General features: G+C 36.4%; 1 protein-coding gene and 1 long non-coding RNA gene across 3 annotated transcripts; both read left to right on the top strand.

The window, feature by feature from the left end:
* The first annotated feature begins 298 nt into the window (after positions 1 to 298).
* LOC140881412 (uncharacterized) lies at positions 299 to 6,566 on the top strand. Its single transcript, XR_012149957.1, has 3 exons — positions 299 to 541; positions 1,891 to 4,123; positions 4,350 to 6,566. It is a non-coding gene; the product is annotated as an uncharacterized lncRNA (long non-coding RNA).
* A 2,799-nt stretch (positions 6,567 to 9,365) lies between these two features.
* On the top strand, positions 9,366 to 10,941 carry LOC140884330 (B3 domain-containing transcription factor VRN1-like). 2 transcript variants are annotated; one of them, XM_073291055.1, is made up of 3 exons: positions 9,366 to 9,628; positions 9,826 to 10,431; positions 10,621 to 10,941. In XM_073291055.1, the coding sequence occupies exons 1-3, from the start codon at positions 9,536 to 9,538 to the stop codon at positions 10,864 to 10,866; spliced, it is 945 nt and encodes a 314-aa protein (XP_073147156.1). In that variant the 5' UTR covers positions 9,366 to 9,535; the 3' UTR covers positions 10,867 to 10,941. The 2 variants fall into 2 exon arrangements, with proteins under 2 accessions (XP_073147156.1, XP_073147157.1); XM_073291056.1 differs by having other exon boundaries at positions 9,734 to 10,431.
* The last annotated feature ends 675 nt before the right edge of the window (positions 10,942 to 11,616 follow it).

Genomic DNA, 11,616 nt, shown 5'->3' with positions numbered 1-11,616 from the left:
TCCATGTTTACAGATGTAAAGATACAACAAACTAAGTGGGCCTATCTCTCTAATATGCTTGGGCCGGTTCTTGATCCAATTAATAAGAGTCCAATAGCCACTTGGACTTGTTGACTTCTTTCCAGCGTAAACATCAGACCATATCTCATTCCTCTTGTTTATAATTCTTGCATATATCAAGTGATCTATATTTAACAGCTTCACTGAAGTTTTTAAGTGATATTTTACTTCGACAATCATTAATTGATGAAGTAATAGATTGAAAAATAAATGAAGTAACAATACGTCTCATTAAAAACTCTACATCTCTTGAATTTTTTTAATCGATTATACTCCAAATTCTCTCCCTCGTTCTTTCCAAGTGCGCATATAATCGACCGATCTGCAAAATTGGTCGTACATAGGGATTCTGAATTCAAAAGTGCTTATCATTAATCAAGGAACCGCAAATAATTGATCTTGGGATTTCGTGGTAGGGCTTCCCCTTTCCAAGTGCATATCGATCAATCTAGGGCTGGTCTAAGGCTTTCCCATTCTATGTGTAAGAATCGTTTTTTCGTTTTTAAAACTTGAATCTGCGCAAGAGTCTGTGTTATGAGTTTCATTACTGATTTCAAATTTAAGATTTAGAAACAAATTTGTGGCATTTGAAAGGAATATGAACAATCATATTTGTTTTTAATTTGTTCGAGACAACAAATTTATCTTCTGTTTTTATAGTAGCTTCCATTAACTACAACAAAATTGAGTTTTCGCAGCGTGCAAATTAATTATCCGTAGCGCGCATCGCACGCTGCATAGTGATAGGCTGTTGAAACTCACGGGGTATCCACAGTGTAAAGTAAATTTGTAGAGCATTGTGTTGTATTCGACTTTCCTTTGGAATCACTCAATTCAGTGTAGTTTTGTGTTCATATTGTCTGTTCATTTAAATTCTGGGATTATTCGATTTGGAATCTCGATTTTATGTTCAAATAAAATTATATAACTTCGTCTTGCCTTCGAAATGACACCAAAATGGCTTGATTTCATTAAGTATTGAAGAAGTTATGCTGAAAATACCAAAATATGTCAAATTTGTATGGTTGTAGAGTGCATGAAAATGAGTAGTAGTTTGCAGATTATTTTAGACCCGTTAGATTAATTTATTTATAAAAATGTTATGATAATGAGTTGTTGAAATTTGTGTTATATTTCATTTCCAATAGATCGTACTCGTTTTTAAGTAATATTGAATGAGTTATGATTTTTTCAAAAACACTGCTCTGTTCGGATATATGTATGCGCTCGTGCGGTTTATGAGTGATCTAAGAACAATTTTCTTTATGTTTTTCGAGTAGCTTCTATTTGTGTGTTTGGATTCTGAAGTTATGGTGTGAAGTAAACCTGTAAAGCATTGTTTTGGCTTCAGTTTTCCTTTGGAATCACTCAATTTCATACATCAATGAATACGATACATGAGTTTTACTAAAATCGGTCCAGTAACAAAAAATCAGAAAATGACGGAACGAAGAATTATTCCCTAGTTCGTGATTTTGGTTGTTGTAATTGGGCATAATTGGTGAAATAATTGAACTTTCAGTCGGAAGATAAATTGTTTTTTTGTAAGTTATCTTTAATTTAGCTTTAAAATAAGTTGCTTTCATTATGAAATGAATGAGATACATTAATTAGTTTTATCAAAACTGGTTTAGAGATGCAATTCAATGTAGTTTTGTGTTCATATTGTCTATTCATTTAAATTCTGGGATAGAACTTTATCTTGCCTTCGAAATGACATCAGAATTGACTGATTCCATTAAGTATTGAATAAAATTATGTTTTATTCAATAATATTTTGTTGGAAATGATTTTGATCTCAACATTGGTTCTACTGGTGTTGTTATGCAGAATCTTAAGGGCCCTACTAGGATTGTTTCGAATTTACAACCTGAGGGAAGTGTCAACTTATCAAAGGAAGAGGTGGAAATTGGGGCTGCTGGATCGGAGATTGCAGGAGATATTGTTGTAGAGTAGTCTAGCCCAGATTCTCGAGCTGTGGAGTTCATTGCTGAGCTTGGGATTGCGAAAAATCTAGATTTGGTTCCTTTCCATGTGGCTGGAAGAAGCACATGTGGAACATGGAAAACTGGACGGTATTGAGGATTTGGATATGAAAGGTGGAGTTTTGGTATGGTTGGAGATAACTTGGAGGATTGCATTAAGGATGCGGCAGTGATACAATCTCTGGAAATTAATTAGTTAATCCATATGCCTATGCTTCTAGTGCTGAGGCTTCGCATAAGAGAGGCCGTGGAAGACCACCTAAAATAACAAAGTCGGTTCCTACTTTGGGGAACTGAGGTAATGTTAAATCCCATGATATTGTCTTGTTTGATATTTCTCAATGAATTGTCTTATTTGGAATATTAGAGGGATTGGTAATAAATCTGATCAGAGGAGACTAAAGCTACTTAAATATATTAATAAATTTATGTGCATGGCTATCTTGGAAACAATGAGGCAGTTGGATAAGTTGATGATGTCTCGATTATTTGGGTTTTTGGATATGATAGCGAATTCTAGCAACAAAATTTGGGTTTTTAATGACACTGAGGTTTGTGTAAATATTCTGTTCGATCATGAGCAATTCCTGCATTTGAAAATGTCGTCTCGGTTGTTTCCTGTTGATATCTACCTCTCGATTGTTTTTGCAAAGTGTGACAGGAATGCTAGACTCTCTTTATGGGAAGGTTTGTTGAACTGTAGACCGGAGGATAGTTGCCCATGGAATGTTGGGGTGACTTTAATGTTATTACTGATCATTTGGGTCATTCTATGGGATCGGTTAGTAGGCCAGCGGGTATGCATGACTTCTCTGAATTTATTGTGTCTGCTGGTTTAACGGATGCAAGGTTTGTTGGATCCCTCTTTACTTGGACTAATTTGCGGATCTGGAAAATACTTGATAAGTTCTCATTTATTCTGGATGTTCAGAGTATTTTAATTCTTTCAAGGTTGAGCATATTCATAGAGGTCCCTCTGTTCACTGCACACTTCATATTTCTGCTCCGTTTCTCCCTAAACTGAAACCATATTTCAGATTTTAGAATACGTGGCTCTTACAGCTAGATTTCTTACAGACTGTTAGAATAAACTGTAACAACCCATGTTCTGAACGGGGTTTGGCTCGGTTGGTGGCCAAATTGAAACGTCTTAAAAATCATCTAAAGTGGTGGAATAAAGATGTATTTGGTAATGTGTTGGATAAAGTCCATAATTTTGACAACTTAGCAACTCAGGCAGAGGAATTGTTTGATAGAGATCCTTCGGCTTCTAACAGATCAGCCCTATCTTTTGCTCATGCAAATTTATCTCTTGTTATATCGATGGAAGAAGCATTCTGGAAACAGAAAGCATCGTGTAGGTGGGTTGCGGAAGGTGAACGGAATACTAAATTATTCTATAACATGGCGAATAGAAGGAGAGTTGCTAACCAAATCTATCGTATATGGGAGGACGGTGAGCCATTGGATAACCTATGGAAATTCGAGAATCTAGGGCTAGATTCTTCGAATCTTTACTTACTGGGGAATAAACGGCGCTCAACAGGGCTGATTTTTCGCATATCCCATCTTTGGTGCATGAGGTAGATAATATTCATCTGATGTCTGCGGTTTCTGAGTCAGAGGTTCTTGAGTGTGTCAAATCCTTGCATGCGGACAGCTCTGCTGGCCCGGATGGCTATTCTGCAGGGTTCTTTAAGTATTGTTGGGATATTATTAAATCTAATTTTATGGCAGGGATTCAGGAATTTATGGAGGGTGCGCAGATGCCACGGAGTTTCTCTGGTATGACGATTACTCTTTTTCCCAAGGGTGAGGATGCGCAGATATGGGCAGACTTTAGGCCCACTAGTTTATGCAATGTGACCAATAAAATCATTACCAAGTTATTGACATTTCCTTTGAAGAAAATTCTTACTAAGATTATCTCCCGTCACAAAGTGGTTTTGTATCAAGAAGGCATATATATCTGACAACATTCTTATGGCTCAGGAATTGGTTAACCATATTAATTATCAAGTCAGGGGTGGCAATATTATTCTTAGGCTGGATATGGAAAAATCTTATGACAGAATTAGGTTGGACTTTCTTTTCGATATGCTGCATGTGTTTGGTTTCTCGAATGATGTCTGCAATTGATTATGCGGTTTGTGAATAATTTATGGTTTTCAGTGAGTATTAACAGATATCTTGCTGGTTTTTTTCATCTCATAGAGGTCTCCATCAAGGGGATCGTCTCTCACCTTTACTATTTGTGATTGCTGCTGAATATTTATCCAGTGGGTTGGACAATCTTTTTGACAGGTATCCGCTTTTGAAATACCACGCTGGCCGATATTTTGGGATTTCTCATTTGACATATGCTGATGATATCATGGCATTTTCATATGGTACTATTTGGAGCGTACAACTTTTATGGAAATTCATTTTTCATTATGGGAATGTTCCGGTTAGCTCATAAGTAATGCAAAAAATGTTATTATTACTTAAAACTCTTGCAGTGCGGTGGTGAAGGGGAGATATTTTTTTATCACGGTATTTGGAGAAGGGACTCTTCTTATTTGTTACTTAGGAACTCCTTGTTCATCGGTCCTAAAAAAATCTCTTATTTCCAAAATATTATTTCCAATTCCAACAAGAAACTCCAAGGTTGGGATTCGACTGCTCTTTCTTTCGGGAGTCGCCTTATTCTAATTAAAAGTGTCCTGTGTTCTTTACCGATCTACTTATTTCACATTCTTCAACCTCCGGGAACGGTTCTCCATCAGTTTGAAATTTTATGTGCGGGTGGGGTTCAAAACAAGGAGCTTCTAAGACACATTGGATTGCTTGGGAGAAAGTATGTTTGCCAGTGGTGGAAGGGGGGCTTGGTATCAGAAGGCTTAAAGATTCTGTAACGACATTTTCTATCAAACCGTGGCATTGTTTTCGGACAGGAGACTCTATATGGAGTAGGTATCTTAAGTTGCGATATTGGAAACCAGTCTTTCCTGATGTGGTTCAGTTGAAGCAGGTTGTTTCCCCTACATGGAGAAGAATGTTAAAAGTTTGAGATAGAGCAGAAAGTGGTATTGGTTGGCTGATCGGTTATGGTGATAAGAGTTTTTTGTTTGTTTTTGGCTTCCTGAAGAGCCTCTAGCTCATTCCAACACGGTCCAGGGGCTGCCCAATCGACCCGTAAGTTAGTTCATTTATGATGGGAGTTGGAATGTTGATCGCCTATTGCTAGTGGTCAGCCTAGAAATTGTGATTAACATTTTGAAGGTTTCCATTCACCCTATTGCCATCGATAGAGCTATTTGGAAATACTCTCCTAATGGTGTGTTTTCTTCTAAGTCTGCTTGGGAGTTGGTGCATTTGAAAAAAACTATTGTGGCGTGGTTTTATGGAAGCTGGTCCAAACTCTTGAGGGCCTCATGGCGTTGGTATTATCGTCGACTGATTGTGGATGATGTACTACAGTTGAGGAGTCTGGCCCTTGCTTCTTTCTATCATTGCTGCAGAAGACATGAATCTTTTGATCACCTATTTTTTCTCTGGTATAGTGGTTGAGTGGTTGCTGCGGTCTGGGCTTATTACTCAAACATCTTTGGAATATAAGTGCCGCAAAATGTTCATTGGCGTAAGAAGGGACATATTCGTGAAGTTATGCCTTTCCTCATCCTATGGTTTTTGTTAAGGCTAGAAACGACTTCAGACATCGTGGTGTTTCAGTGTCTGCAGCCCGTGTCATTAGGTTCTTGAACGGATATTTGGTAGAATTTTCTCAGGCTGGAGTTCTTAAAGCTCAACACTGGAAACATTCGGAGTATTTGTATAATTTATTTGGGATTAACTATTTTTATATTCGGACTTCTTCCATTAAGCTGGTGGTGCATTGGCTTCCACCTGCTGTTGGGGAATTTAAACTTTACACGAATGGAAGCTCAAAAGAGGATGGAGCTTCGGCTGTTGGGGGTATCATTCGAGACCATATGGGTACGTCGATCTTGGATTTTCATGAGAATATTGGTACTGGGACCAACACTAGAGCGGAGTTATATGCTATTTTTCGAGGGCTCAACATTTGTGTGGAGAAGAACTTTTCCCATTCCATGGTTGCCTTAAACATTATTAATGCAGATATCACGAGCTGGGATCTTTGTCCACTGCTGACTCAAATTCAGGACATTTTGCATAATCACCAGATTGTGAATCATATGTTTACAGGGAGGCAAATGCTGCTGCTGCTGATGAGTTAGCCAACTTGGGAATTCAACTTGGTTCGGCCATCATTCTCCCGGATCAGATTCAAGGCAGACTGAGGAGTATTTGCAGATTAGATAGATTTGATATTCCTTATATTAGAGTTTTTTCGAAAATTTTGTAGCTTGTATTTGGTTTCTTGAGAGGTGTTGGCCTATATTCCCCCTTTCTTGTATTTTCTTTTTTTATTTTGGAATAAACGGGTAGAGGTCCGCCTAACCTCCCGCCACAACAGGTGGCTTCGAGAAAAAAAAATATATGTCCAAATCAAAGTTATTGTAGCGACCTAACCCGGATCCACTACCTAATTAGAGTTAGAGCATATTTAAGCATGCATTTAAAATAAATCGCTGCGAAAGACTTAAATATAAGCAGACCGGCAGAATACAACCGGTTAAATAAGGCAATATACAACCCAATCAAATTACAAATAATCCTAAGGGTAAAGACCTACAACTAATCCTGCTGTCTTTACTGGTCGCTGGCTACTCCAAGCTCCTGGTGCTCAAACTTGCACCTATGCCTGCCCCGTCGAATGGGGTGTCCAGACATACAGAAAATACTGGACGTGAGCTCTAAGCTCAATACGAAAGCAATGATATATAAAATATATGCAACACATAAGTGTATTTAAAACGCGGGTAAAACAGTACTCAGAGGCGCCATGAATATACATGGCAATGTCAGATAGCAAGTCCGCGGTGCCACTGCTATATTCACCTATCAACTATAGCGTCTACTCCACCGTCATGGTCGCATCTAGCGATAGCAAAACCAGGGGCTGAGCGTCCCCAGACACGAATCCATTGGAAGTAACGCCTCACTGATGAAAATTTTCATGACTCACATCATACCAGATGCAGTCTACTGTAAAAACATGCATGTGCTAAAGCCGTAAAACATGTAAAAACACATAGCACATGCTCATGCAACACATATATCATATATCACGCTGGCCATCTCAGTCAGTACTTACGTACCTTACTACAGGCAGTTCCCAGCAGTCCCACTCTAGGTTCCAAGCCTATCATCAACTCTACAATGCAAATTACTCATGCATCATTTATTGAGCTCTAAAAGCCTTAACTAAGCTATTGCATACTCCTAAATAATTTAAAGAGATCATAGATATACATGCGTTCGTCGTCAGCCCACTGATGGCGACTATTCCGCAACTAGGGGCACACCCCTGCTGCAGCTCCATAGCCTCGAGCACGGCCCTGCTACACGAGCACTGCTCCGATACTATGTCAAACACTTTCTGACTAGGCTAAAATATATTTCACACTCCAACTCTAAAATAAGAGTACCCAAAGCCCTAAAATAGAGCCACGCAGGCGAAGGAGAGGATTTAGAATTGGTAAGAAATGAGGAGCTCGAACCCCATATTTATAGAACACGATCGAAACCTCTGTTGCAGCATTGGAGCTTCCGACAGCCCTTATCTTCCACGCGTCGTTCCCTCGTTGGCTGGCTGCGGATAGAGGAAATCGGAACCTCCGGTCTCGATCGGAGCTTCCGTTGTTCCTTACGTCATCGCTGACCTAATATTACCGGAGCTGCCGTTACACATCGGAGCTTCCGATTGTCACAACGGAGCTTCCGTTCTTGGTCACCCTTCGGGCCATTTTCGATCCTTTTGAGTCCATTTTCGAAGTCCGTTAATCCATCTGAAATTCTCTTAATTATGTATTAATAAGTCAAAACATGATCACACGATTAATTACTCATTAATCTTTAATTACGAATACGGGTCACTATAATTATACTCTCTCTACTATCTAATAGAATCCATTGTCATATCCAATTAAAAATTTAAATGAACATTTTATCTGTTTTTTCGACATTATACGGATTTTTATGTTTATCTTCCTCAATTTTTTTATTTAAGTATATTTTATTCATAATATGTACATATATCACTTGTGTCTCGAATGTAAGTACTTTATTTTAAAATATTCACGAGTTATATATATTATAATTTATATAATGTATTATACACACCGCGTGTGCAACATTAACTAGTTTTAATACTATAATAATAATAATAATAATAATAATAATAACAAAAAAAAACATGAAAAATAATAACAACATGCAACCTTTTAAATTTTTTGAATATTTTAAAAACGAACTATTGTAGCTCAAAATATTTTTAAAAATATTTTTTTACCTCCTCTAAACACGTTTTAGTACCTAATAGATAGTTTCAATATTTTTTGTCTCAATATTTTTTTATGTATTTAATAATAAAAATTAATCAATATTTTGTATATCCCGACTAAAACCAAGGATAACATTTTTAATATTAAATTATAACTTTCATTTTTTTATATGTAAAAAAGTATGAGTGAATTTTTAATGTAATAAAATTTTATCTGTTGGCATATAAAAAAATGCAAATTGAAATTTTTAGGGTAGACCCGAATTTTATCATATATATGGAAAATAAATATGAGGGTAATATTTTATAGTAGTTAATTAACACAAAAACTATGGTTAGATGAATAAGGGCACAAATGTTGAAATCAAAATTATAGTCTCCTTACCATCTAAATCCATTGCCATTTCCAATTAAAAATTCAAATGAACTGTTCACACACACACACACACACATATATATATATATATATATATATATATTATGTTGTACATCCATCACGTGTACTTCGATCATTAGTATTTTAAAAGATTCATGATTTATATTATAAACGCAACACGCGCATCATATCACTAATTAATATTAATGTTGATGTGTTAATTGTGTCCCATAACGATTGAATAAATATATTGAAAGTTTAATATATAAGTTTGAATAACTCTCCCTTTTGAATTAGATTTTGAGGTTGGATATTGAGTTATGTCCAAATTTAATTTTGTTAAGAATTAATAATAATCTAATAATAATAATAATAACTACACGCAAGTTAAGGGTCTATATTTCAACACATATGTATAAATATTATATAGTTGACATGACAAACAATGAGCTATTACATATCGTAATATAGGTTGAACTAAACCACTGGGAGGTCTAAATTTACAGCCTTTTAGATGGGGAAGAGGAGTTGAAAAGCCACTGTCGTTACAGCTTGCATTCCATTTATTGTGTTGCACAATTACTGCCCAACCAAATTCATCGTTGAGGCAACTCCATCGGTGATTCGGCAGAGACCGCAACGAGTTCAGTCCAAACGATCAGTAATATCTTACCCGTTCGCATTTCTATCTCCCAAACCAAAGGAATGAATCGTAGCCTCGGATATGGAGATGGGTCTGCAGGTTCAAATGTTCCAAGATTTTTTAAGATCATATCCGACCCTGGAACACACAGACTTGTAAGTTTCATGTCTTTTTGTAGGTGTGCAAATGTTCTTTTTTGTTTTTTTAGTTCTCGATGTCTAGATCTGTGTAATATCTGATATTCTTTTGAACTTGGCAAGCTTGGTGGAGAGTCGATATAATAATGTAGTTGGAGTTCAATGGATCATTTCTAGCTATTATGTGCTGAACTATGCTTGAGATTTGTTGGCAGAGACTCCCGATTGAATTTATTAGACGACACGGGCATAATCTGGCAGGCCGTGTCTCTGTCAAGGTTCCCAGTGGTCTAGTATGGAAGGTAGAGTTGATTCGCTCCGACGGGGAAACTTGGCTACACCGAGGATGGCAGCAATTTGAAGAGTACTATTCTATCAATGTCGGACACTTCTTGTTTTTCGAATATATCGGGAATTCTCAGTTTGAGGTTCACATATTCGACACCACTGCGACAGAGATAAATTATATTCATTATGATCATTCCATCCACAGAGGTTTGAATCAGGCGGCTGATGAAGCCGAGGGAATTGAATCAGACTCCGATGACTCTGTTGTTTTCTTGAAAGAAATTCTTACAGGCAAAGATGGAGATGATGCTCATGATGACAAAACTGTTGAAGAAGTAATTATACGTCCTTCGAGGATGCAACATACAAATAGTACTGTTAGGTCCAAATGCTTGGACATAAAAAGGGATGTCAACGACAGATCCGAAGCCTACACAAGAGCACTAGCTTTCATGTCTGAGAACCCAACCACAAAGCCGTTTTCCATAGTTGTGATGCAACCATCTTATGTGGACTCTAAATATCGGGCTTTGGTAACTAGTCATCAAATTAAAGATAACTTCCAAGTTACTGCTAGCTATTATTATATATAATAGTTACTCTTCATTAAACCTTGATTTTCTTTTCTTGTTTCACATTTATTAAGTGGTTTTGAGGTTTAGTCAGCTAGGCTTAAGTACTACTACATAATCTTAACAGATTTTAATTTACGTCCTTTGCAGAATATACCCAAACCCTTTGCCAGAGAAGTATTGTCTCGTAAAGTGAATAGCTTGATCCTCAGTGTTTCCGAAGGGAAGACATGGCTGATCAGATGTGTTTATAGCAATTATTTGAGAGGTTTACTCACTACTGGATGGCCAAAATTCGTCGATGACAATGAGCTTAAAGTAGGCGATGTTTGCGTGTTTGAGGTGGCCGAGAAGGCAATCAACATGACATGGAATGCTGTCATTTTTCGCAGTTAACAGAATATGAGAAGATTTCTTAGATTGGTTTTATGTAATGAAGGAGATAGAACTAATTATAATGCAAATTAACTATATCAATCTCTAAGTTTTTTGGTTTGCTTAAGCTTTTTATGATGCACAACCTTTTTTGCTTATTGTCATTTGATGACAAAATCACCAAATAACAAGATGATCATTGATAAGAGCGCTGTTAATTAACCGAATGCATATATACTATCAATTAAGGCTGTGATCTAGCAGTGAAAACAGATCACGTCCGAAAAATATTTGATTTATATTTGAAATCTTCGAATTCAAGCACAACTCTAAACACGTTCAAACATTTTTTCGAACCAAATAGGAGCCCAAATGATTTTATTATTAATATATTCGTTGATCGTGGCACAGACGATGTGTAATGTGTTCGGTAAAAGAAAAATAAAGAATGAATTTTTTTTTAAAAAAAATTAAAATGAAAGTTATTAATTTTTAAATTTGAAATAGTACAAGAGAAAAATAAAATATAAAAAATTCTATTATAATTCAGTAGGATCATATAGTTAGTTTGACAAGATGAAATGTGTTTTAAACAAATACAAAATTACACCATGACTCTATATAGTTAGTATATAGTTAGTACAGAGGTCAGAGAGTGTGTTCCTGTGTTACATATAGTAAAAGATAATATAATTATATATGAAATAAATATATTTTGAGCATTTATTTATTTTAGTAGTTTGCAAACATGTTCAAATATGTTGATTTGAA

This window comes from Henckelia pumila, chromosome 2 (genome assembly GCF_033568475.1).
Source record: "Henckelia pumila isolate YLH828 chromosome 2, ASM3356847v2, whole genome shotgun sequence".
NCBI classification, from domain to species: Eukaryota; Viridiplantae; Streptophyta; class Magnoliopsida; order Lamiales; family Gesneriaceae; genus Henckelia; species Henckelia pumila.
The sequence above is the reverse complement of the archived record's forward strand: the minus strand, read 5'-3'. Positions and strand labels throughout refer to the sequence as shown.

What these genes read in the sequence shown, in the direction of transcription:
- LOC140884330 (XM_073291055.1), top strand. Translation starts at nt 9,536, where the DNA reads ATGAATCGTAGCCTCGGATATGGAGATGGGTCTGCAGGTTCAAATGTT. An exon ending in ACCCTGGAACACACAGACTT is followed by an intron (nt 9,629 to 9,825) that starts GTAAGTTTCATG and finishes ATTTGTTGGCAG; the next exon opens with AGACTCCCGATTGAATTTAT. An exon ending in ACTCTAAATATCGGGCTTTG is followed by an intron (nt 10,432 to 10,620) that starts GTAACTAGTCAT and finishes CGTCCTTTGCAG; the next exon opens with AATATACCCAAACCCTTTGC.